The 27952-nt window shown below is 46.3% G+C and overlaps 1 protein-coding gene and 1 long non-coding RNA gene across 2 annotated transcripts in view; one reads left to right on the forward strand and one right to left on the reverse strand.

The window, feature by feature from the left end:
• Positions 1-779: 779 nt before the first annotated feature.
• LOC118520458 (uncharacterized) lies at positions 780-27201 on the reverse strand. The gene is made up of 5 exons (XR_004909685.2): positions 27024-27201; positions 25655-25713; positions 25276-25338; positions 6362-6515; positions 780-805 (listed from the first exon to the last, which is right to left on the reverse strand). It is a non-coding gene; the product is annotated as an uncharacterized LOC118520458 (long non-coding RNA).
• Positions 19788-27952, forward strand: part of MMP20 (matrix metallopeptidase 20) — a 47150-nt gene continuing 38985 nt past the window's right edge. The window contains exons 1-2 of the mRNA XM_036068516.2: positions 19788-19913; positions 27085-27332. Of these exons, the coding sequence (XP_035924409.2) occupies positions 19788-19913; positions 27085-27332 (374 nt within the window). The remainder of the gene's footprint in view (positions 19914-27084; positions 27333-27952) is intronic.

A 27952-nucleotide genomic window follows, 5' to 3' on the forward strand; every position in this document is an offset into this window, starting at 1 on the left:
TGCTTAGAAATTCATCTGAATTTGACTATTTCACTGTATGTCTGTATTTGCTTAACATAAAAATATCATAGATTCAGGCATACCCTGGCATCTGTATTTTGTTGCAGAGATGTTCATCACCATTTTAACAAGCACAGTCTAAAGATTTTATTTATTTGAGAGAGCACACAAGCAGGGTGGAGGAACAGAGGGAGAGGGAGAAGCAGGCTCCCTGTGGAGCAAGGAGCCCAATGCAGGGCTCAATCCCAGGACCCTGGAATCATGACCTGAGCTGAAGGCAGACGCTTAACAGACTGAGCCACCCACGTGCTCCTAAAATACATTTTTATGTAACTTTTTTCCTAATTACGAAATACATAAAAGCACAAATGGAAAAGCACAACAGTCCTACATAACCTCCCCCAGCCCTCATGATAACTGCTTCTAATATTCAAGTGCCATGTCTTGGGGTTTTTTTTCTTTAAAAAATTTCTAACAGTTATATCTAGTGATAGATTCTAGTTGCATAAGAAAAAGAGAGCGAGAGGGGCACCTGGGTGGCTCAGTGGTTAAGCGTCTGCCTTTGGCTCGGGTCATGATCCCAGGGTCCTGGGATCGAGCCCCACATCGGGCTCCCTGCTCCGCGGGAAGCCTGCTTCTCCCTCTCCCACTCCCCCTGCTTGTGTTCCCTCTCTCGCTGTGTCTCTCTCTGTCAAATAAATAAAATCTTTAAAAAAAGAAGAAAGAGAGCGAGAGAGAAAACGAGAGAGAGAATTACAATTTCAATAGAAGGAAGTACCTGGAAATCTCAGTCTGACGGGAAGTCCTAGGGGTGAGAGAGACAGAAAATTAGATATAATAACCATGTTTCCATTTTTAAAACCTACCTTTCCAGTAAGGATACAAATGCTTTAGATATATGGCAAAGACCGAGTCCAGAACATTGAAGAAAGGACGTCTGCACGTTTATTGCCCCAGATACTTTGTTAATGTAGGGTTAAACACCTGCGCACCCTTTAGTTAGCCCCTCAGCAGCTGTCTGCAAGGCCGCACAGGTGCAGAGTGGTGTTGGGAATTTACTTTCCAGTCATATATGTACAGATCTTTCTAAGACAACTGGGTCTCCTAAGAAAAATAATTGTGCTTGCAAGACTATTAAATTCTGTGGTTGGCCAAATAGAAGATCTCGTAGGGTTTCAAGGGCCTGAAAGAAGTGAGGGTTACACACACACACGAGAGAGCGAGAGAGAGAGAGGGTAGAACCATGGGGAAGGCAGAAGTCCTACTGAACAACAGCATTCCACCAGACATGTGGCTCAAGGACTGGAATTTAATGACTGGAAACCTGGAAGTAGCAACAGTGTTGGAACGAAACTGAGAACTTGCTCTGCAAGAAGTCCAAGCTCCCCTCTACTCCTGGTTTTGCTATTCACCGACTGGTAAGCTTCTGCAAGCCACGTCTCTAAGCCTGTTTTCCTATCGGTAAAATGGGCATAACAATGCTCCCCTAGAGGAACTGAAGTTATTCTATTTTAAAATGCCTGGAATGTAATAAATAATACATGACAGCTCAGAGGGCTGTTATGCTAGTAAATAAAACAATATGTGTGACAGTATGTTGTAATCTATACCGTTATCTGAGAGTGGGGAGAAGCCAGACCTTACTGGAATGCTGATGTGGAGAACTGAGGATTACATTTAATAAGGTCTTCACTGACCAAGGAAGGCAAACAGATTTCACCTGCAGGAACAACTCCGTTCAATGAGGAGCTGCTGTCTGGAGTGCTGCATTATGAAAAAAGTCCTGAAGCCATGTCCAGACTCAGAAAGAGTGTTGTGAGGAATCGGTTCTGTCTTCCAACAGTACAGAAGGGAGAAGGATTACAGCCTTCATGCTGGCACTGTAGGCCCCGATCATCTGAGGGAGCATGTTAGACCTCAAACCCGCCCAGCACTTACGGAATGGTGCCCTGCCTGCCCCCCGGCTCCTGATCTGTAGTGGCTTCACTTAATTTTGCAGAAGTTCATGAACAGACAACAGCAATCATAAACATCAGACTCGTAAGGTGTATATGCTGCATGAGAAACCCACGATATCCCAACCTTTTCAGTTTCTCCAAGTGTGTAATCTCCATCCCTTCTTTACACTCCCTCTCTACTCCTATCACAGCTTTTTATTAAATCAACAGTTTAGAGTTTTGATTATGTAAATATTGTCTACTTCCAAGTCAAAATAGTTTGCTGTAAGTTTCCATTGACCTACAACTTTTGTTCCTAAAGTTTTTTTTCCTAAGTTAGTTATTGCTTTATTTTTCATTGCTTAGTTTTCTATGTACTCATTCTAAGGTTTTTCAAATGCTCCAACTGATTCAGTGCATGCCTATTGATAATTATGCAACTCAAATACTATCCAACCATTTAATTTAGCTCTGTTTTTCCTCCCTGAGGATGAAGCTGTCCATCCTGACCCAGTAGGTCGCTAGCCTTGATGCTCAGCTATTTATCCTAAAACTCCCCTTCATTTCTCTTCTGTATTCTCTCCTCTGAATCCCAAATACCATGTCTTTCTTTCTCTTTACTCTATCAATTCACTGAACCATATTCTCCAATAACTTCCTGAGACAGGATACACAGAAAATTGATTTTTTGACTTCTTGGTGTGTATCTTGATAGATTGGTCGGGTATAAAAACCTAAAGTAATTTTCCCTTAGAATTTTGAAGACCTTTCTCCACCATCTTCTAGAGTCCAGTAATCTAGCCATTTGAATTCCAATCCTTTGATTGTAATCTGTTTTTTCTCTTTATCTGTTTTTCTAAATCTCAAAGTAGTATGTCTTGATGTGGGCCTTTTTCCATTTGTTGTATCTGGGTAACTGGTGGACCCTTTTAGTCTAGAAACTCTCTGCCTTCAAAAGAGAAATTTTCCTTTATTATTTCTCTGATAATTTCTTCCTGTTTTCTCACTTTTCTCTTTCTGGAATTCTTTTTGGTTAGATGCTCGTTCTTGTTTGATCTCCAATTTTCTTATTTTTTCCCTTTACATTTTTTCCCTCTTCATATTTTTATCCTATTTTCTGGACAATATCCTTCATTTTACTGTATTTTTAATAAAATTAACCAATTTGTTTGAATCAGGATATTTAGTCGCAAGCATAAGAGGCAAACTCTGGCTAATTGAACTGAAAGGGGATGTAGTTAAAACATGTGGGGTAGATTATGGAATACATGACTTGAAGGCTACAATAGCCAAGAAACCCAAAAATCCCATAGAACTTGTTCCATAAAGGTGCTGCATCCCCATAACTGGACATAGTCACCACAGTTTGCGCTGCCAAGGACACCCCCACTGGATGCTGATGCTGTCACTAGAATCTCTTCCAATCTACCCCTGGTAGCTGGAAGCAGCTGCAGCCACAACTTCCAGGTGCCCCAGAGTGGATGGGCAGCACCGGAGTCCTCCTGTCATAGTGTGGAGAAACTGACCATGCCCTAGTTGCAAGCAAATGCTTGGCATTTTCAGTTTCAACACTGGAGGCTAATCTGGCCTCATAAGTAGGGAATCTCCTAAACATACGATAATAATTCAGATACCAGGCAATCACAAAAGGTGAAAAAGTCCAAAGAAGTCCACTCCTTTATCTGCTCTACACCAATATCCACCCTTCTATACTACACTTCTACAGCAAATGCTCTTATAAGATAATGGAACTCCCCATCCCTGATCCAACTGAAAACATGCTCACCCTTTGTCCTAACATTAAAAAAAAAAAATAGTCAACACAAAGTATTACTATTATTTGTTGCTTTCATTTCAAGGTCAGGATCTCTGAGTGATGTCCATTCTCCTCTGGTTATGTTGTGATCCCATTTTCCATTCAATATCCTTTAATCTGTAGATAACTTTGTAAAGATAACCATAACAAATAAAAAGTGGTGAAGGAGGAGAAGGGAAAGAAGACCATGAGTTCAGCTGTCTAGGATACATAATAAAAGAAAATACTGGTGATTCCTTACTTCTGCAAATGACCCTGAAGCTTGCAATAGGCTGAAGAATGGTTCCCAGAGATAGCTCCACGTGCTAATCCCAGAAGCCTACAAATGTTATCTTACTTAGAAGAAGAGTCTTTGTGGATACAACTAAATTAAGGATTTTTGAGACCTTATCCTGTATTAGTGCAAACACTAAATCCACTCGCAATTATCCTTATGAGAGGCAGAGAACCATGTGACACAGAGAGGAGAAGTCAGTGTGACCATGGAGACGGAGTGGAATGATGCAGTCACGAGCCAAGAGACTCTTGAGGTCCTAGCCTGATCTGCTGAATATCCACATTGGCAGGGCGCACACTGCCTCCATATCGTAGCCAGGCCCAGACTTAGAGCTCAGGGTGAGCTATTCTCTATCCCCTGGGAACTTTTGTCCCTCCATTGACCCCCAGGTCAGCCTTCTGAAGCCACACAGTTCACATTTAAGAACGCTGCAGGTATCTAAAGAGGACTATTATGTGTCACCCTCTGCATCTTCTCTTCTTAATAAATTAACTTTCTTGACCTCTTTGTATGATGTGTTTTGAGTGCCTCTTACTTTTCGATTCCTCCCTGTGGAGGTTCCACTTATCATTTTAAAATGTGGACTCTAGAACTAGTCACAGGGGTTCAGGTGTGTTCTGATCAGTGCTGAGACCGGGAATTATCTGGGCCGGCACTTATCTCCTACAGGATGCTCGTCCAATCCCACAATACATGCAAAGCAGGGATCTCCTGCCCCAGAAAGCTGGTCACTCTACTTCTAGGCCTATTAGAAGCAAACTGTCAATCAAAGAAACCGCGGAATTCCTACTGCTCGCTGTGGCTTCCCCAAGAGCTGGCTATAGTCCCTAATTCCACTGGTTGGGGTCAGGTCTTGTTGCATAATTTTAATTACAAATATGATGGGGGTGGAAGCGTACAATGTCCCATTTGTCCATTTTACGTAATTTACATTTTTCAAATTCACCTAATTTTTTTCCTCCTCAGTTCAGGCCGCCAACTTCTCCAGGGGCTTATTGCTACATCCAGCTACTGGAGTCCCACTGCCTCTAGTTTTTCACATCAAGACCACAGTAAGTCCTCTAACATTACAATTAATCATGCCATTTCCTAACCTAAGACCTTTAGGTAGTTCTCCATCACTCTCACCTTCTTAACATGACTTGCAAGGCCCAGCATGACAAAAGTGTGTACCCTGCTTCATCTTCATCCCTCACCTACCCAGCCTTGTGTCTGATGAGTAAGCCAGGCTGAACTTCGGCGAGTTTGCCTGAACATGGCCATGTTCTCTCCCACCTTCAGGCCTTTGCACCTGCTATTCTGTTTTCCTGGAACCGCCTCCCTCTACAATCCTGTCCTTTTTACCTGGCCTTCTCCTTGGCAAGATTTAGGGCACCAGATAGCCCCCTTCTCCAGGAAGTCCTCCTGACTCCCACCACTAAAGTTTCCCCTCCCATTCCACTCCCTTAGCACTGTGACTGGTACTTGTACCATCACATTTATCAAAAGTCGTTCTCAAGACCACAGGCCAGGAAGTCCACAAACAAATCTGAGAGTTGGTACAATCCATATACCTTGATGTGACCAAAGAAAATCAGTCGGACAACCAGCACACACACTGTTGACCTTCAGAATCCTTTGGCCTTGAAGAGTAGAGAGAAAGGAACAGCCCCCCTCTACTAAGTCTGAGAATAGGACAAAATGAGTAAGCAGGAAAACCTAGAAATCTGGTGGGAAACAACGAAGACTTAAAAACAATAATGATAAAGCAGAGTTTGTGTTGCAAATGGTGGTATTTGGCAGGTCCCAGGAACTGAGTCACCAGCACTTCTAACCACCCATGAACGTTACAATCTGGAGTGGTCTGGCCTTTTTTAGTACCCTGTCATCAGCTCTGGGTCTACATCCAGATGATGGGTGTTGACCTGAGCAGGGGACCAAAGAAAGAGGAAACAGGGTTGTGTCCTATTTCTGGAAAGGAAGCAGTATGTTGAAAGAGTGAAGGAACACATTCATCTATTTAGAGGAGTACATGAAAAAGTAATGAGATGAAGAAAAATCTCAGTCCCCCAAATTCCTGTTAGGGAATGCGCTGCTTTTGTCCTGGAATCAGCCAAAGCCGAGAATGGCCCCCATCCTGTAGGCACATGCTCAAGAAACAAGGACTGATGGTGAAGTTGTTCTGTATTGTAGAGAAGTGGGAGATTTCAAGTTCCCTTCAAAAAAAGAAAGGGTTTCCGAGCGCCCCCAGAAGCAGCAAGAAAAGGAAGAACCAAGGAGAATGGAAGTATCAGATGGTTAAACCCTAACCAAAAAAGACAAATAAAATCTTATTTATTCATGACTTCATACCTGGAAATTTGTACCTCTTAATCCCAGACAGCACAGGGCATATAGTCAATAATATTGTAACAATGTTGTTTGGTGACAGACGGTGACCGCACTCGTTGTGGTGAGCACTGAGCAGCTCACAGGATTGTCAAATCACTATGTCGTGCACCTGAAACTGATATAACATTGCACGTTAGTTACACTTCAGTCTTTAAAAAAGAAAAAATATTATTAAAAAAAACAAAACTGGACCTCTATGTGTCCTTCCTTTCCTGGATATTTTAAAAGAAAACTATAGGGTCAGCAATTGTTTGCAGAAGTTTAAACTCCCATTTCCATAGCGCCCTTTTGAGACCTTCTCAGTCCTGTGATTCTATGACATTGCGTGGACTCGAGAGCATGATTACACCTGAAGAGCTGTAATAAAAACAAGCGCTAGGTTTAATTACAACATCCAAAAGTGCTGCTTCATCTCTTCTGCTGCTTCTTGTATTTTTCACCTAAGCTGCTTCAGACTGCGAATCAGCATTTTAAAAAAGACCCTGGGTTCTCTTGGGGGCGGGGGGGGAAGTAAATATTTCTGAATTGAGAACATGATTCTGGTTCCCAGGCAATGTTCTCGCTGTTGCTATAATTGGACAGAACGAATATTTGCTAAACCGCTCTCTGCGGTTTATCGATCTTATGGGGATGAGAAGTCAAAGGTGAGTGAAATATGGTTTCTGCTTTTAGTGAACTCAGTCTAGTTGGGGGACAGAAATACAATAAATAACCCAAATTAAAGGACGTACATACTGAAAGAGTTATGTGGAAATGCTGCGTTATAGGAAACATTTATTTAAGACGTGGAAAAAAATACGTCCGCTGCAAATCGTAAGCCTTGTCTTCTGGGTGCTGTTATATCCTGTCGTCCTTCTCATCAGAACATGACGACTATAGTCCCAGGCTTGTGGAGAGAAGCAACAAAACTATGACGGTAGACAATGACGCCTCCCGAGAGGAAGAAGACGACTCTGAACCCAGAGTTGGAGCATCACTCCATCAAGGCTACCTGCCTGGTAGTCAGGTTTATTTTGCAGGGGAAGCCAAAGTGTGGCCTCACTATTAAAGAGGTCAAATGGGGTTAGAAGACACAAAATACCCCAGAAAGAGCCCCGTGAGGAGGCTCCGCTCACTGCCACCAGCACCGTTTCATTCGGATGAAATCAGGTGAAGATGAACATCAAGGGAAGAGAAAGAAGCCCCAAGAGGCGATCTGCCCCTTCCGCAGGCTGGTGCGTGGGCGTGCAGAGCGGCGCTGGAGTCAGGACCAGGAGCGCTCTACACTCAGACCTGGAGGTGGGAGGCGATGAGCGCACACAGCCGCTTCCTTCCCCTCCCGTGGGCTCCAATTTCAACCAGAGCCGACATTCTATTCTTGATACTAGAAACAAAAGAAGAAGGTACATACAAACAGGAAAAGTAAAGCAGTCAAAGTTGAAAGCGTTGGCCGGGTCAAAACCCCTCAGTGTTTATCCCTCACCTCCAAGATAAAGTTCAAGCGCTGGGTGGGGTGCACAAGACTGCCCGAGATCAGCCCGCCGGCCCATCTGCCTGCATCCTGCCATGCTGCTCGCCCTTTCGGCCTCGGGAACTCCGGCTTGCCACGTTCTTGCACAAACCGGACCACCTCACACTGTCCTCTCCTCCAGCTGGTTCACTGCTGCCCATCCCAACACACCTAGCAGGGCCTCCCTGACCTCTGCAATAACCCCACAATCATCACCGCCCATATCTGCCCTTGAGTCCTGTTTTAGGATTGCCCTTTTGTATGACTGTCTCTCGGACCAGTTTGCTGGGGCTCCTGTTTTCCACCACATCGCTGGCGTCAAGCCAGCGGCCCTTTGTCAAGTTCATGAGCAACTGGGACGTTTGTCAACTTCCATCAGCACTTCTTTGATCCTTTGCTGGCAGAAACCTCGTAAGCAGTGCTCCGGGGACGGTAGAGATGACCAAGGGAAAAGAAAAAAAGAGCCCCGTGTCCTCAAAGAGAATGCTTCTTAACTGTGCAGTGGGTGGGTGGAGGAAGGAAAGATAAATTTAGGATACGTTTAAAAGATCGGGAAGGAAAAAGAGAAGAAAAACAGAATATTCTTATAACCACTCATTACACTGTACACATGTGTTAGCAGCTCTAAGCACATCTGAAGGGATCCAAGTCAAAAGGGAGTGAAATTGGGAGGGTTTTGCAGATAAATTATATCTTACGATTATAGTAATTATGATTAAATTATAATTGTAGGTTGTATATGAACATAATACATAATGGTATGTGATATGTAATATATAATATATGTAATGCTATATCATAACAGCGAACAGCACCCAGTACTTTCTAGGTTCCAGGCACGGTGCCAAGCCATCTACACACACCATCTCATTCAATTCCTACAACTTCTCCATATCTTCACTTCATAATGAAGAAACTAAAGCTTAGGAAGGCTAACTTGGGCGCCTGGGTGGCTCAGTCAGTTGGGCATCTGCCTTCAGCGTGCGTCAGGATCCTGGAGTCCCGGGATCGAGTCCCACATCGGGCTCCCTGCTCGGCGGGAAGTCTGCTTCTCCCTCTGCCCTTCACCCCACTTGTGCTCGCTCGCTCTCTTGTTCTCGCTCTCTCAAATAAAATCTTTAAAAAGGAAGGCTCACGTGCCCAAGACCACACAGCCACGGTGCCTCCTTACCTTGTACACATCTAAATAGTCCGAGAAATCATAACTAAGTTAACTGAAACTTCCCATCACTATGCAGAAACCGACATGTCCAAAAAGTAGGTGCCCTAAAAAGAGCTTGCCGGGACTACTGTTTTCTTACAAAAACATCACCTGTGTCTCAAACAGAACAACAATTCCTTCCCCCAAATGGAATGTTGCCCCCATTTAGAATCTGGTTAATTGTAAGTGCATTGGAACTAGGGAATTGTTTCCTTTGAATCTGTCCCAAATTATTAGGGAAAGGGCTTCTAAAACAAAAATGAGATTTTATTTAACCATGCTTTGGGTCTTGAGAAACCGCTCACTGACAGAACTTTGGGGTCACAGAATGGACAGATCTGTGGCTCTGATGTCCTAGAGATTGACATAAAATTATTGGAGGAGCTGGATGAATGCAGCATCTGTAATTGCTGTGGACACTGGACGGGGAGATTTGTGCTTGTGAGTCCCTACAGCGGTGTGGTGTGGGGCCGCGAGGCTTTACTTGATCCCACTTCTTTGCAATCACTGCTAGGCACTTTGCACTCTGTCCACCACTTTCCTTATCTAAAGTACAAATCTTCATATTCAGTGACTCAATTCTCTAGAATCCTCTCCCTGGAGATTTTCAAACGACGGCATTTGCAGAATTTCAATATCTAATTTTGTCTATTCTTGGGGCAGAAGGATTAAGCATCATAATGGGCCCCGAGGAGCAATAAAGCGAGAGGGCCGGAATCGAGTTAAGCCATTATTCTCAAATTGATTTTAAATTCAGGCCACAGTGTGAGTTTCGCTGAGTCCCACTCTGGCCTCCCTCTGCCACCATAGGACCCAGCTCCCTTTGTCGTCCTTGCCCTGCTCTTTTCAGATGAACTGTGCTCCAATGCACGGACAGCTTCCGGAGCAGAAGGAAGGGCTCTGCTCATCCGCCTGCAGGCTGAAGGACGTGTTGTTGCTGCTATGGTCCTGTCACCTGGTCCCACTTACTCTGGCTCCAGGTGTAGGAGCAAGCAGCAAAAAACCCCGCGTCGAGGGACAGCCTGTAAAACCACCAGCCAGCACTTCTCCCAGTCCCGAGGCCACGAGAGACAGACCGAGCAAGGGCTCCTGGGCTCGAGGGGAATAGGGGACCTGGGGACCACAGGCAGCGCACCGTCCTGGATGGGCCCCGCCAGGAACGGACAGCAGGGGACCTCGGGGGCAACTGGGAGATCGTGGTGCTCCAACTTCTGGTCCCACAACCTCGTTTACTTTGCCAAAAAATACTGAGGACCCCAAAGAGCCCTTGCTCATGTGGCTCACATCAAAACATCAAGCATATTAGAAATGAAAGCTGGAAAAGGACTTAATAATTAATTTTTTTTTAAAGATTTTATTTATTTATTTGACAGAGAGAGACACAGAGAGAGAGGGAACACAAGCAGGGGGAGTGGGAGAGGGAGAAGCAGGCTTCCTGCTGAGCAGGACCCTGAGATCACGACCTGAGCCGAAGGCAGACGCTTAACGACTGAGCCACCCAGGTGCCCCGGATTTAATAATTAATTTAAAAATAATAATGCAGCATGACATATTAACGTAACATGTTTTTATGAAAAATAAGTATTTTCTAAAAAAACAATAGAAGACTGGCCATGTGTGACATTTTCGAGGATCTCTTCAACGTCTGGCTTTCTAGAGGGAAACGGGTTTCTCAGATCTGCTTGTGCATGTCATCTGTTGTAGCCTTTCCTACACTTTTCTCTCGTGACAGGCCGGAAATCAAGGAGGTAATGTTTAACATTAAGTGGAGATGGACCCGCGGGCTCCCTGAAAGGCTCTTGAGGACCCCCGCCCCCGGGAAAGCACTATGACAACCACCGGATTACAGGGCAGTTTTGTATTAGAGCTGGTTTCCTGATGTTGACACTTGGGCTGAGGGTATATAATATGCGTACATTTGGAGAATCTGGGGGAAATGTGCAGCTGAATTCTTTGTACCGTTCTTGCCACTTTTCTGTAAGCCTGAGATGATCTCAAAATGAAAAAAGATAGGAAAAATGTAAGTAAGGAATTTTCAAAAGTGAAAAAAACAAGGAAACACAGAGGTGTTTCCAGCAGAATCCAGGGTAAATTCCTGATCTGGGTAGGTGTTGGCATGAGTGATATGATAAATACGTATGTACCATCACGTCCTGGGTGCTGATGAGCCAGCCGTGACCCGTCTCCCAGGCCACACCCCAGCCCTGTAGGTTTCAGTCTCTCTCGCACACACACACATGCACACACACACACGTGCATGGGTGCACTCCTCTGCTTCATTCTCTCCTACACCACCTGGCATTTCCACCCTGTGGGGGACGTGGCCGCAAGTGACCCCAGAACCTCCCATCTCCATTCCCAGAAAGAGCTCAGTCTCTAATCCCGAATTCAGTAATCCTGGAAAACGGTCTCATTATTTCACTGGGGTCTCCGATGGGCCCTTTCCTGCACCGGTTCAAGGTGGCTGGGAAAATGGGAGCCTATTTCCTGGGATGAGGTGACCCGGAGACAACGCATAGAAGCTGAGAATATGTGGGAGCGAACACTCAGATGAGATGATTAAAGATGCACCCTAACATGAGAACTAATGTTTCAAGGGTGCATAAGGAAAAGGAATCCGATTAGGGAGACTCAGAAGGAGCCCAGGAACGTGGTCTGATACGTCTAACACGGCTGAAATGCTGGGCGAGGCCACAGCAACGAGCATGGGGACGGTAGGTCTCTCTATACCAACGTGCTCATCATTTTCTTGTTTCCACCATGCAGATTGAGACGACTTTTGAGATACTTATAAATTCAGAAAATAGAGAAATTCATTATTTAATTTTCCCAATTTAAGATGACTTGTTCCGCATACGTTCAACGTTACATCACATTTCCGACGAGGTGTCCCTGCTCCCACCTGGAGCCAGAGCTCCACCCCGTCAGGCATGTTAGATCCTGTGGCATCTGTTCGGAAGCCCTGCAGGGTGTCCCATCCCGTGGAGAGTCCAGCACAGGACTCCAGGGCCAGCAGAGCCCACTCTGCTCCAGCTTCCGCCCCACTCCTGGCTCTTCCCCAGGCGCACCGGGCTCTATCCCAACCACGGCTCCCTCTGCCCGGAACATCCCTCCCCCTAAATGCTGATGGGACTCGAGCTTTCAGCGCATTCGAATCTCTGCTCCCACTTCTTTCCCCTGCACACGCCCGGGGGACGCTCGGCAAACGTTTTCGGACCTATGTAAATGAAAATCAAAGCGGGGGAGGTCGTGGGGGTCCTTCCGAATGGTTGGGTGTTTACATGGAGCCAGAAGTCTAGAGGGAGGACCGGGGGTCGGAAGGCAGCGGGCAGCCAGGCCCTGCAGGGACGCGAAACGCCTCCGACGGGGGAGCTGTGTCGCCAGCGCGCTGGGCAGGTGGCACGTGCTCTGACGGACTCCTGACACCCGGCCTGTCCGCAGGCTGCTGGAGGCTCGTCTCCCGCTCAACCTCAAACGCTCACGTCGCTGATCGTGACATCGCAGCCTGGAATTTACGCCAACAAACCAAATGCTAACTGCGCGGAGCGCTTGTCTTTCACGGGTCCTGATCTAAGGTACACGTGCCGCCGGCCCCCTGGCCGGGCCTCCCACACCCCTCCTCGGTGACCCCTCACCTGCACCCCCATTCGCCCCCGTCCCCTGTCAGTGCAGACCCAGGCCTGCCGTCCTGGGAGGGGAAGCCCTCCAGCGGTTTCCTGTCACCACTGCTAACGTCCAGACGCCTTAGCCCCCCAGTGCTGTTGCCCAGTGCCCCCCCTCCCGGCCCTGTGAGTAAACTCCGCAAGCCCTCAGAAGCCGTGGCCGCCCCCGTGGCCGCTGCAGGCTCGGTGGGAGCCTCTTTTCTCACCATCTGCTGTCCGTGCCTTGCCCACCGCAGTCCAGCTCTGAGCCCTGGAGCTCATCTCCGTCCTGCCCCTCCGATCTTCAGCGTGGGTCAGACCCCGGCCTGTGCCTTCCGTTCTCATCAGGACTGGGGGTGGGAGGTGTCCTCCAACAGATAGGTCTCTGCCCACCTTTTCTGCCCCATTTCCTGCTGCTGCCCCAAAATCACCTGTGCATGAAAATACCTTCGATTTCCTGGGGTAGGTGCTCCTTGACATCTCCTCATCCCGTGATGCCCTCAGCGTGGACCTCCTCCCTCCCCGCTCACCCTCACCGTCCTTCCTGCTCCCCTGACCCACCCCGCTGGGGGTCTGTAGGAGGGACGAAACCCCATCCTGTGGAAAGCCCACCCTGACCCCTCGTTTGCCCTCTCCCATTCTCAACAGCCCAGGCACAAACACTTTCCCTCTTCTGCTCTCATTTGAACCTTTCAACACCCCTATTATTCCACTAATTACACTGTAGGATACTTTGAGCTTACCCCCGAGTCTCTCCCTGCAGCCTCTAAGACCCTGGCAGGCAGGAACAGGTTTCCGTTTACCTCTTGTGCCTCCAGCCCTGAGCCTGGTACCAGCATAGAGCATAAACGCAGGCGTTTCCGACTGAGTGTACGGACGAAGGACAGACAGACAAATGAATAAGCAAAGCACGCCACGGAGTCGATCGTATGGGTCTTCTGTTTCCTCAAATGCAAACTAAACTTCAAGGCCGGTCAATAGAGTCGTTCAAAATTCCACTTACTGTTTTTAAAAATGTGGGGTGGCATTAAAGGAAAATTCACAAGAATGGTTAAGTATAAACTCTTACCGCCTTAACACCACTATTTTCAGCTCTGTTGGTTTCCTTCCAACTTTTCTGCCTACATGTTTGTGCTTTTCTTTAGCAAACATAGCACCAAATTTGTCCAATTCTGTAGCTTGCTCTTTTGGTTAAAATTCTTTTAATATTTTATACATTGCTATTTTATTTCTAATGACTAAATTATGTTATATTGAGTTGCTATAACTTCTATAACCACTTCCCTATTTTCAGGCATTTAGGTGGCTTCCAAGTTTTTGCTCTATGGTTAGACATAAAATAAGCATTTCTGTTTCTATTCTTTTAGTGACTTTCTTAGTGAAAACTCTTAGGGATGGAGTAGGACCCAAATAGTATAACCCCTTTTATGGCTCTTGATATGTATGGCATAATTGCCTTTTAGAAAGATTCTACCCACTTGCAGTGTGAAGGCATGTTTTTGTCACAAAGAGTCCACATTTAATCTAAGATCTTACTCCAGGTCCTCAATCTTATCACAGCAGATCTGAGCTTCTAGCATATAAAAACCGCCTCAAAAACTAAAACGTAACTGATGGTCAACAGATTGAGTATGAATTAAATGAAATAAATGGATATGAATGAATGAACTTGACTGAATTTATTAAAAAAATGTATTGACTGTATATTGAATATAGTGAATATATATTTTATATATGCTTTTATTTATATTTATGTAATCTAACTTGTCCACATACACCCTGAACCCAAGCCGACAGGCAGAACCCAACATAACACCTTCTCAAGCGTCTCTATCCTGTAGTCAAAGACTTCTGGGAGCAACTCCACAAACTTCTTTAATAGCTCATTTTAATGCTAGCGATGGCTAGATCAAAAGATTATTTGTGTCCATCTCTCTAACCAAACTCATCTACGGTATAGATAGGTCTGTTTTCTTCCCGCCCCTCCCCCTCCCCCTTATCTACTGCTGCAATAAAATTTTTCTCTAATCTTAACAAAAATTTCTAAGCTTCAAAAAGTCCTAATATAACTATAAAATATTACGTGAGTTACAAGTTAAATAAATGAACAATTTTTAGAAGTCCGGCGTTCAGAGTGGGTGTATTTACTGGAGGAGTCTGAAGGAAGGATGGAGCCTGGGTGGGGGCTGAGGCTAGCTGGTGGCTAATTGCAAGAAGCCGGCCCCACTGTGGGGCATTCTTGCAGGTTGGGACTGAACTGCTTGGAAATCCAGAAATTTAATCCCTTAGGAAAGCTAGATTATTAGAGATTGAAATATAAAAACCAGAATAACAATTGGATTGTTTGCAATGAGAAAGAGCATCACCAGGGAGCTGGGCCATCTGCTTGGCCACGTTCTGCAGGGCAAGACTCTCAACAGGAGCTCTAGGGAGCCCAGCGGTCTGCCAGCCAGCCACCGAGGTCCCCTGTGCCCCCACACACTGTCTGCTCCCCATAACTGCCAAGGGCACAGGCTTTGAGCTCCAGCAGGTCTGGGTTAAAATCCTGCAGACATCACTTTAGTTGAAAAATGAGATATCTTAGAGTTGTTGGCGGCTGGTTCAATGTCTGGCATATAATATGGGCTTCAATAAGAGTTCTGACACCTTAGGGGGATGCTACACACCTCTGTTTAATTCCTTATATGGGCTGATTTGAAATGTATCTCTCTGAGGACAGTCTTGTTTTCTTATTCCTTGCTTTTATCATCCAATCACTCATTCAGGCATTCATCTATGCAACAGCTGTTGGGGGCATACCTGTTTTGTACCAGACTCTGTTCTAAGTACTTGGGATAATGCAGTGGACGGAACAGAGCCCCGATCCTCATGGAAATTACCTTCTAGTGGTAAAGGACAGACAACAGACACATGACCTGTAGTCGTCAGCGCATGCATTTAACGGCATAATGCTTTACCTTTTACCCCAACTGTTCTCTGAATCAACGCTCAATTCAATGAACAATCGTATCTTAGAAGTAAAAAAATGTCTTATATTCATTTTTTATTAACCCATCCCAATATTTCTGGGACATTTTTGCAATTCATGGCCAAAAGTAATTCTGGAGTTTCCCATTTGTGACCCGACTGAGCACTAAGCATCCATTAGCCATTTTAATCTTCTCAACATGCTTCTGAGGTTTTTATTCTCCACGTGACAAAGCAAGAGGCAGCTCAGGAGGCTTCCCAGATTGGGGGGGATATTTTCCGGGTTTGGATTTGATGTGTTCTTCAGCCGCCCAGCACAGACTTCCTCTCTGGGAGATACTCCCATTGTATGTATTTTTGGTGGTCTCCATGAACGTGTCCTGCCTCTTCGTATGGACGCCAAGTTACGGAGGTCCTCCTGCTTCTTGCCTCTGGACAGAGGGTGAAGGCGTATGGCCCAGACCCAACCACAGACCCTCCCACTGCACACTCCGAGCGCCGAGGGAACGAGACCGAGACCGTGAGAACCAGGAGCCTGGCCGCAGTGGCCTCAACCACTCAGTGGGAAAACTGTCTGGTGATAAGAGGTCAGGGTCCCAGAAACACATCGCTCCTGGCTTTGGTTTCTACCACCCTTGGTCCTGCTGGTTCTCCCAGCCTGGTGCTCTAATTCTCTGAGCTACCTGATATTCTTTTTTTCCAAAAAGGGGCGCCTGGGTGGCTCAGTCGTTAAGCGTCTGCCTTCTGCTCAGGTCATGATCTCGGGGTCCTGGGATCAAGCCCCGCATCGGGCTCCCTGCTCCGCGGGGGGCCTGCTGCTCCCTCTCCCTCTGCCTCTCCTTCTGCTCGTGCTCTCTTTCTCAAATAGATAAAATCTTAAAAAAAAAAAAAAAAAATTCTCTTAAATTAGCCAAAACTGGATTTCACAGCTCAAAACACAGACAGCTAACACATCTAGAAAGTGGCCGGGTCAGTGTTTGATTCTAGGTCTGTCTAAATACAAAGTCTGCGCCTCTCCCTGAAGTAAGACAAGTAGGGGATCAGTTACTTATTCGACAGTTATCCTCAGCCCGTTGCTCATGTCTCAGCGCCATCTCAGAACCCAAACGTGGGACTGAATTCTGCCGGGACCTGGCAAGAAGCAGTTTTTTGTGGAGCGCTAGATTCCGTCATTTAAAACCCTTCTCCCTTTGTCTTAGTGGCGCATGGAAACTTCTGGGAGGTCTGCAGGATCCTCTGCCGCGAGGCTACCGACCTCCTGTCCCAGTAATCCCTCCTGCGGATTATTTTTTCTGCTATACTACATGCTCCCCAGTCCTCTGTGATACGGTCTCTCATTTCATGTCCTTTTAGTCACGGACTGGCTTTGAAAGGATCTCTGTAGGTTGGAACGATTTGGTTTTAAGCTTAGGTTTAATACAAGAATGACAGAAAGAAAGCAGACTTTGCTCCCCTGTAAAGAAGAGAAGCAGGAAAAGGAAACAGTGGGAAATTACCAGCCTGAGTTTGTCTTTCTGTTTTGAAAGGTCAAGGATGTCACCTAACACTGGCCTTTCAGTGAAACTTATTCACACTAATGTGTAAATGACTCATGAGAAGATAAATTGCTAATCCTCTTCAGTTTTTGCACGTTACGATTGAGGAGTCATGGTGCGAATGCTGGGATTGATTGCATTCGTGCATTAGAAGAACGGTTACTGAAACCTTCTAGAAATACCTAGATCACCCCCCTAGACAGTTGTTTATCTCAATCTGCTTCCAAAAATGGAATTTAGCGATTCTCCAAGTTCTGTGGGTGAGAATATCTTTTGTTGAGCCCGAGTTCCTTACTGTCTTCCACTCCCTGGCTGCCTTTGGCTCAGGACCATCGCAAGGACTTGGAGCAATCATCTGGGGGGGGATCAAGCCAAGAAAATGGCCAAGTGGAAGGGTTTCCAGGCCTCTGTCCTTGTTCTTTAATCCCTGCAGCAGCATGGAGGTGTGGGGCAGAGCTGCGGAGAATGGGAGAGCATGTCAGTGCAAATTTTGAAATCTTTTCCTGTCCTCAGACCAAAAGTGACCAGGAGTATATGCTGTACATTCGTCCATTTATAAAACAAACTTGATGGTGACTTTTGTATCACTCGGTCTTTGAGGCTCTTACAATTTAGTGAGTTGGATGAGTCTCGTTGATCTCTGATTTTCCTTCTGTTCTACAGCAGAGTCTCAGAGCGCAAGACAGGATGTTCACACGTGTGACAGATCCTCATTGAGGACCTGGGGTTGCTCACTGGACCCCAACACACGGGTTCTCTCTCCCACTCAGGAAAGTGTATCAGAACGCAACGGGGGGGGGAGGGGGGAAGGAAGGGGGGGAGAGAGGGAGAGGGGGAGGGAGAGAGAGGGAGAGAGATGACTATGGGAGTAACCTTGAATCTAGTCTAAGTGAGAAGCCAAGTCATTTACACATTTTCATGGCTAACAAGTATTAGTAATAAATTATTTGCAACAAACTTCACAAATGACAGTCAGATACGCAATACGTCCCCACTAAAAATCACCGCTCTAGAAGGCCAGGGTAGTAATGAATATGCTTTCTGTGCCTAGAATATTCTTGGCACTTTTTATACATTTTTTCATTTCGTCCCAGCCCCCACAATGCTGTTTGCTCAACTAATCCAGTGCTTTCCAACTTTAGTGTGCATCAGGACTACCCAGAGGGCTTGTGAAAACACAGACTGCTGGGCCCCATTCGGTAAGTCTGGGTGGGGCCTGAGAAGTGGCATTTCCAACACGTTCCCAGGTCCCAGTGATGCTGCGGGTCCAGGAACCACACTTTGGGAATCACTGATCGAGTCATCCACTCATGATTCGAAAGGCATTTGTTCAGCCCTGCCAGGGGCCTGGCACCAAAGTAAAAAGCTAAGTCAAACATTATTTTGTAGGAGCTGGTGTCCACTGAGCACCCGCGAAGGGCTTTCTTATGACCCGATCTACGCCTTTATGACAATCCAACAGATCCTTCCCTCCGTTTCACAGATGAAAACACCACAGCTGGAAGAGATCCAGAAACCTGCTCCAAGACCTGTGGACTCCGGTGTCAGAACGGGGATTGGAATCTGTGTCTGCCGGATGCCGAGTGGCCATCGGACAGCCCGCCGTATGCTAGGCCTCTCCCACAACACTGAGGAGCTTGCACACCGTATGGTTGTCTTTTGTGTATTAAAACACACACACGTACACACACAAAACTGATGCTCAGAGAGGCCAAATAACCTGCCCAAAGTCACACAGTTTAGGAAGTATCTTAAAACTGAACCTCACTTTGTCTGATGCCACAGTGCTTTTCCCACCATAAAAACCATCTCTCCACGCTCTCTCTAGATCGAGATCTATCTTAGTCAGGGCCAGGAGAAAGGCTAGGACCCCCGTTACCCAGAGCGCGCAGGGAACGGGTGGGTCTGTGCAACGTTTCTGTTAACTAAGCTGCATCTCGTGCGTTAACTTACTCGAGGGTCTTCTAACAGCTGGGGGCTACTTTCCACCCGAAGTCAGCACAGTCTGATGCGATGTTTCCCTGATGATCCAGGATCCTGCGTGCCCAGAACCATCGCAGGAAGAGTGCCCGTTACTGCGAAATGCCTGAGGGTGTTGAGGAAGATGCAGGGCCCATGGACTTTGGGGGGGAGGGGGCCCGTTACCAAGGAGGAATTAAACTGTACTCTAATCACTGACCTCTTCTGTCCTCAGAATGGACAAAGGCCCCCACACTGAGACTCATCAAACGTTTCCATTGAATTGGGTTAAAATTAATCAAGTTTACCCCAATTTGTGGAAGCAGCTGACAAACTTCGTTAAGCCTGAGTGTTTTTCTGCCTTTGTGACTTAGTAAATCGCAAGGAATGAAGCTTTTCCCTGACTCCCGTGCACCCTTGTGCTACCCCGTCATCAGGGAGAGAAACGAGCTGTGTAATTACCTTTCGAGACATGAGTCATCCCTGCTCCAAGGCCCAGACCTGCTTGATGCTATAAAAGCCGCTCGAGGTCGAAGTGCAATTGCACATTGTCTGCCTCGCCCGGGCTGATATAACCCCGAGCTGCCCCGAGGAGATGAAGGTGCTCCCCGCTTCGGGCCTGGCTCTGCTGCTCACCACGGCTCTCAAGTTCTCCACGGCAGCCCCCTCCCTATTTGCAGCCACCCCCAGGACCTCACGGAACAACTACCGCCTCGCACAGGTTTGTGAATCTTTACACAATTCCTCCTCCTGCCCCGGAAACCCTACAAGGGTATAACAAGAAAACAAGGAAAAGCGTTATTGTTGTAAAACAGCTCATAAGCGCACCGGAGCCGAGGAGGGACTACCTCCCGCACGGCTGAGACCCATGTCGGTGCACACGGGGGGTGCACGAGGCATGACGAAATGAACGCGTCTCCAGGTAGCTCGCTTCATACAGAAATTGAAGTGACTTGCAAAAACCCAAGCAAGACAAAAGAGACGAAGTATTGGAGGAATAATGTCAGGGGGAAATAAGGGCAGAAAAGTCCCCCCCGAGGTGTAAGTTTGCACGGGCGAGGTAGGCTGTCAGCGCAGCGCCAAGCTTCCTGGCGGCACCGGAGAGATTTCCTGGGTTCACATGTTAGAAAAGGGCTCCGGTGTTCTGTGCCGACTCGATCCAAATCTAAAGTGACCCGTTTGTCCTGGGCGCCGACCCGCTCCGCCCGTGAGAGCCTTTCCTCTCTAAAGCATGTTCCCAAGGACCTGATTTATGGACACTCTCTGTATTTTCCTCTTTCTCAAAGATCTCTCGGAACTGGTTGGAAAGGATGGGATACAAATAATTCACGTTAAAATTTTTGCAACAATTATGTGACTCAAAGTGATTCAATGTTTATTTGCTTCCAAGCGGTTTTTGCGTTTAAGAGAAGGTGGCGATCTGTCATCTAAAGAAACCTCTCTAGGGGCGCCCAGCTGGCTCGTCGGCAGAGCGCACGACCCTTGATCTCAGGGTTGTGGGTTCGAGCCCCACATTGGGTGTAGGGATTACTTTAAAATCTTGCGGGGGAAAGTGTCTAACGACGGAACTCCCAACGTGAGTGGAGGTGTGTGGATGAGATGTGTTTGGGCCAGGACCTGTGTTTCGATTGTCCGTCGAACGGGAGCACATCTGTGATTGTCGGCCGTGCTTCCGGGGGCGTTCCCGCCCACCCGCTGCTCCTGTGCACGCACACGCCGATTGTTTGCACACCCATCCATCCTAATTAGTCAGCCCCCCCGCCGTACCAGTCACTGAGCATAATAATATCAGCCCTGCTTATAGACAAGGTAGCGGATGCCAAGAACAGAGCTCTTAACCCGAACTCCCTCTGACTTGAGCCCTCACCGTTCGATAAACTAAATTCAAGATAACGTAGCTCAGAATTCCAGGGTCTATTTCAAACTGGGTTTCGCTGGTACCATGTAGCTTTGGGTCCCTTCCCCCGACATGTCATTTTCCCTCACCTAGCGTCACGCCACTCTGATTCAGAAACTGGAGTCGCTGTGACCTCCGGAAGGAGGGTGACGCTGAGGCCAGAACCCACGTGAGGGGTCGAAGACCGTGATTCTAGTCCTGGTCCAAACGACAGTCCTCGGGCCAAACCGGCCAGGCATGTTCGTCCGCGTGTCGTCTGCTTCTGCACCCCAGTGGTGGAGATTCACAGAAGGGAAAATACTATCGGCCCTTCACAGCAAGAAGTAGCTGAGCCCTGAGCAGTCTGTGCAGGAATGAGACCAGAAAGTCTCGGGAAAAGATAGCTTGCTAGGAGTGTTTGGGAACAATGAGTGGCCTTGGGATGCTGGGGATCCCTTACGACTTCCGCCCCAAAAGAAGTCTGCTCTCCTCAGCTCCCTTACGTCCCACTCTCAGGAAGACCCCCGTCCAAGGACCAGGGAAACTTGGCAAACAGCCCCTTCTCCGGCAACAGCCCCAGTCGCCAGCGCCGGGCAGGAGAAAGGCGCCCTCTTCAGCAGCCTAGTGTGATCCAGGCAAACCACTAAAGTGGGTCCTAGTGACTGGAAAGAACTAAGGTCCCACCTTACGGTTTATAGAAATACAGCCCCCCCGCACCTGCCGTGCACGGTTTCATTACCCACGGTCACTCCTGGCGGGAAGGTGTATGGCCCGCCGTCTGACCCGTCAGAAGGTTCATCAGTAGCCTCCCGCCCCGTCGCCGCGCCCGCGTCCTTCACCTCGCTCCATGTCCTCACCTCACATCATCACCAGGGGGATGATTCAGTAAGAGTCTGTGGGAGAGCTCACATTCCCGTGACTGTCATCACAGACCATTGTTGTGATGGTCGTCGGTTACTATTAGTTACTGTTGCTAACCTCTTCCTGTGCCCAATTTATAATTAACTTCATTGTGGGTGTGGACGTATGGGAAGAAACAGGGTTCAGCACTATTCGCAGTTCCAGGCCCCTGCTGGGAGCTCCGGATCGTATCCTCTGCGGATACGGGGCACTTCTATACGCAACCACCTTACAGTACAGCGGATGACACGATGCGAAAGACGCAGCTGAGTCCGTGCGTTCAACGGTTATTTACGGACAGCTTCCTGTGTGTTATGTGCTAGGGTCTCTTCTAAGACTGGAGAAACAGTGAACAAAACAAGTCAAATCCCTGTTCCGGAGGATTTGAAGGTAGCGGATGCCAAGAACAGAGCTCTTAACCTGAACTGCCTCTGACTTGAGCCCTCACCGTTCGATAAACTAAATTCAAGATAACATAGCTCAGAATTCCAGGGTCTATTTCAAACTGGGAGGAATAAGCTGGGAGGACATAGGCAAGTAGTTAATCAACAAGCGCCCGAGATTATTTCAAAGTGGTAAGTGGTATTGGGGGGGCAATGAGCCAGGATGATAGGGACTGGGGGACAGTGGACAGTGACTGGGGACAGTGGGGGACACTGTCACCTGAGTGGTCCAGGAAGGCTTTTCTGTGGAAGTGACATTCGAGGTGAACCTGAACTGTAACAAAGAGCCGGTCACCTGACTATCTGGAGTGAAGGAGCCTGGGGGCCGCATCCGGCTGGTGGCAGGAGCTGGGAGACCGTGTGCAGTGGGCCTGGCTGGGCCCCAGAGCCAGGTGGCCGGTGGACCAGGGAGGCCTGGGAACCGGGGTCAGGATAATTAGCTTCCACACGGCCCTCTTCTTTCCAGAGAAAACGGATTGCTTCTTGCGCCTGGAAACACCAGACAGGCAAAATTTTCAAATGCTATATGCTTCCTCCCCAAGTCAGAGCACAATAGTCTACACTTAAAAAGATGAGCAGGTTTTTAGTTGACTTAACTTAATGCCTACTTGTGTCTTTTAAATTCTGCTTTGCTGATGAGCATAAAGGCTTTGAAAATGATGGACTAATAAAATGCTTAGTCTCTTAAACCAGAGTTTTATTCTATTTTTGTTTGCTTTTAAAAGCCAGTAATACCGGGGCTCCTGGGTGGCTCAGTCATTAAGCATCTGCTTTCGGCTCAGGTCATGATCCCGGGGTCCTGGGATCAAGCCCCGCATCGGGCTCCCTGCTCCGTGGGAAGCCTGCTTCTCCCTCTCCCACTCCCCCTGCTTGTGTTCCTGCTCTTGCTTATCTCTCTGTCAAATAAATAAAATCTTAAAAAAAAAAAAAAAACAGTAATATCAATACAACATTTAAAACAACATTTGACAGTTTGTTAAATTGTCCTTAAAAATAATATAAATTTTCATTATCACATTACTATGAACTTGTAATTAAAGATAATTAAAAATTGGAAGCTTCCAAATACAGACTGTTAAATTCAGGTGTTTTTACTACCATTTTACTTTCTGTGCATGAAGAGATTTTTTTTTTTAACTAGTATGTTTGGTTCCTAACTTTATCACTGATTATTATTTCATAAGAAAATTTTCATTTTTATGTTTTCATACACATCACTATAAGGAGTTACACATATTCCAGAATATAAGTGAGTTATAATTAATTGCTTCCTTTGCTGGACCCATGGATTATTTCCATATGAATAGTGTTGCTGTGAACATCTTCATACACCAGCCTGAGCTAAAGGATGATTTTTTCAGCACAGATTTCCCAAAGAGGAATTAATATGTGAAAGGGTGCACACATTTAAAGTCTTCCATACACTTAAAAGCATTTTCACACTGAGGCCCTCCCTGGATCCTGACACTGGTGTGGTCCGTAGAACAAGTTCCAGCCTCATGTTGTAGATGAGTGCACAGAAAACGCAAGACATGAAGGGCGTTGCCCAAACTTGTTAGAAGCTAGGATTCCTCACCCAGCGTCCCAAGTCCTCACGATTCCCTGCGACTCAGCCCGAATGGAAGGAAATGTGGAAGAAACCCTATCTTGAACTTCACCATGTTTTGAAACACACTTGACCCTGAGTTTTAAGTTCTTAATTCTCAAGAAGGATGCCAGGAACGCACACTGAACAAAGAGCTGGAGTTGGGGAGCCAGGCCACGAGGTCTCTATTATTTTACTCTCTCCAACGCTGAAAGAGAAGCAGAGAGAGAACCACCGGAGAGCCAACCCTAAAATCCTGTCATTTGAACAACGGGCAAGTGGGGAGCAAATAGGACAATTCTGGGGGGGTCCTAAAACTCTTGACCCAACAGCGTCAGGTGTTGAGCCAACAACACCCAAGGGTTAGAATTCACACAAATGGAACATCTAAGTGCCTCCCTGGACGTCTGGAGTCTGGAAAGATGTAAAACCTTGTCCATAACTTTGGCAAGAAAGTTCTCAGAATAACTTGGGCCCTGAGTACTCAGAACATCTGATAAGTCTTCAAAGAAACAAACTTGCATATTTTACCTAAAGAAAAAGAGCCCGAATATTAACTGAACATGTACTCTGAGCCTAGAACTGTGTTGAACAGAACTAGGTACCGTTTTCATCCTTTTATGGATAAACCTTTTGACCTGCAAGTCTGGCATCTTCTACATATTCTAAAGAAAAAAAACATTTTATTGCAGAATTTTATATGTTCAAGTAGAAAAATTATAAAACATAGGTAACAAAAAATTCTTTTCAGTTCCAACACTAAGATAAACCACTATGCATCCCTTCATCGATATTTTTCAAAACACTTTGCTATGACTCCGGGCTGGGACTAGGTTGCAGGAATGAGGCAGGATTGGACTCCAACTTTATTTAAAATATTGATGTTTTGTTCATCGTGGATTTCTTTGCATCAATTTTGATTTTTTTTAATGTTGCATTAAGTATTGCTATTCTTGAATACTGAGTTTTTGGCGACCCCTGTCTTCCTCACCCTGGTCCAGGTTTACGAGCATACATCGGTGTGTGTATCCATACGCACACACTTTTCTTTACAAACAGGGCTTATCCTGTAAGAGTACTTGTAAATCTATTTCCACGTAATGTATTATGAGCATCTTCTCTCATAGGACCATATTTTGTAAACCAAAATTAGAACACAGCATGCGTCACACATCACCTAACAAGGGAACAAAATATTTGAAATCCAAACTGTCTCAGCTATGGAACATCTGGCCCTTTGCACTGAGCTTGTCTCTTAAAGAGTGAAACTCAGACTTACAGCAAGTGCTCTGTCCTCGCCGCATCAGCTTGAGCAAAGAGGAACGGCTCCGAAAATGTCATCCTGCAAAAAAGATCAGAAACATAAGATGCTTGCTTACGATGGCCCACCCAGAGCTGGGAATGAAACCGCATAGCCCCAGCCATTTCCAGAGCCCCTCACCGAGGATCCAGGGCTGGGGCTCCACGCTGCCCCCTTCTCCTCCCCTTGGGTCCTCATCCCATTAAGATTCTCGCAAGGAACCACCACCAGGGAAGTGAGTTTCCCTGGCCAACAGGGCAGGGGTGGGGGTGGAGGGGGGCGGTGAGGATCGGGTGACCCCCCAGGAGCACCTTACCCAAACAAGCCAGTTTGTTTAATTAATAATTAAAAGCCTTACTCCTTTTAATTATTTCCTGAACAACTACAATCCACGTTCACAGCAGAAAACTTTGGGATCTAGGAAAGGACGAAAAATAAGTTGTCACCCATGGTATTACAACCCAGAGGTAAACAAGTCTGATACAGACCTATTTCTTTCCATTATTGATGTTACTCGTGTTCATACAAATTACATGCATATGTTAATTATCAATATATCAGTTGACATCAATTTTCAATGTTAATTTGCACATTAACCTTATATTAATATGCATAGATAACAAACAGGAGTATAATATGTATACATATATAGGGTTTGATTTATTTTTGAAATTATGATTTTAATCTGTATAAAGACTTCACCTCTATATTGTCATTATACTGAGTGCGTTATTCCATGCCATTAAATATTTTTCAAAAATGGGATCTTAGAGGTCTAGTACTACTTCATATGAATGTGTAATAATATATCCAACAAATCCCCTATTCTTAGATATTAAGGTTGCTCTCAATGTTTTATTATCTATTGTATATAAATATGTACATATAGAATAAATCATACACATAATTTATATAGAAATATATAGTTAATGTGATAGACAAATATGTGCACCTTGTGTATGATATATAAATATAAAATTTTACGTAAAATAGAACATACACATAAATCTGCATCTGCTCTGTGTTTCCCTGAAATCAGGTAGGCAGTCGAAACCCCTGGGCCAGCAGCCAGCTCTGGTTCTCACCCCACCCAGGAAGTCCTGGAAAAGTGTCTTGAATGATAAATTTAGAGGTTTTAAGCCTTAATGTGCACATGATAAAGCTTATAATCTATGGGTAATTTTACTTGCCTCTGGGGACAAAGGGCCAGTCGCGGAAGGCTGCCCTGGGAAGACAGACAGGTTCAAGCCCACGCTCTGCTCGCTGAGCGATGGAAAGCCGGCAGGGAAATGGACGGCCGTCTGCCTTTGTATAAGATGAGAGGCTGCAGCAGAAGGCCTCCGAGCGTTAAAAACATGTCCATCTTGCATCATGTACAAGGAAAACCTGGTACCAGTGACTGCCTTCCTGGGAAATAGACTAGTCTTGGTTTTGCAAATTGGGTCAAGATTTCAGTGACAAATGCTCTGTGGGGAAAGTGTTCACATTAATTTCCTTCCGTTATTTTTTCCTCTTAGAATAACTAGTCCTTATAGGAAAACTATAAAATGCAAGTGAGTAAAAAAAGGAACTGTTACAATCCTCACCACCCAGACATAACCATTGTTAATAACGTGGCATCTCTGTCGAAGCTTTATCTAGGCGAATATATTTAATTTTTTTCAAAGATGGGAGTACTCGGTCCACGCTATTTTTAGCTTGTCGAGAATATTGTCCCCTCTTCTAACCTGAGCGTGAGTCTCTCCCAGAGACCCGCCGCAGACGTGTCAGCCTGCCTCTCCGTTCCAGGCGTATCTTGACAAGTATTACACCAGGAAGGCAGGGCCCCAGGTTGGCGAGATGGGGGCGCCAGGAGGCAGAGCCCTGGTCAGGAAGATCAAGGAGCTGCAAGCCTTCTTCGGCCTCCGCGTCACCGGGAAGCTAGACCGGCCCACGATGGACGTCATCAAGAGGCCTCGCTGTGGAGTTCCCGACGTGGCAAACTATCGCCTCTTCCCAGGTGAACCCAAATGGAAAAAAAATACTTTGACATACAGGTAATGAGATGGAGTCTTCCCAAAGTCAGAGAGAAACACCCTCTCTCCTTTTCCTTTCTTTTAGAAATCTCTTCCTTCCGTTCTGCATACAAGTCCCGACTCATCACAACCATAAGGAAGGCTTTTTAGGGCTAAGCTTTAGACAGGGACATTGGAGGACTCACTACAAAATATGATGTCAGGATTATCCTAATGACTGGCCATTTCGGGCATTACAAACAATTTTATCAATTAGAGACAACACACTTGTCTTTCAAGAAAAATAACCTAGTTTAGGATTAATAACAGTACCAACCAGTTTTTTTAAAACAAGTTCCTCAATCAGAAGGAAACAATAAGACTCACCTATTTAAGTAATTTTTTTATTCCAAAAATAATTTACTGTTGACTTATTAAATGCCTACTGTAGACATTTGATTTTTGGAGATACAAAGGTGAGTCGATCCTGTTCCCTGACCCTCACAGCCCCTTTCGGGAGACACACAAGCAAACAGATCCTCGTGGCTCCCCGTGACAGGTGTGGGCCTGAGGGTCTAAGCAGAGAACCGTGGTAGCACCCAGAGGGAGCACAGGGACCCACCACTAGGCCGGCTGGCCTCCTTCCTGGGGGACCCCCTCCA

The sequence above is a fragment of the Halichoerus grypus genome, chromosome 11 (assembly GCF_964656455.1).
Source record: "Halichoerus grypus chromosome 11, mHalGry1.hap1.1, whole genome shotgun sequence".
In the NCBI taxonomy this organism is placed as follows: Eukaryota; Metazoa; Chordata; class Mammalia; order Carnivora; family Phocidae; genus Halichoerus; species Halichoerus grypus.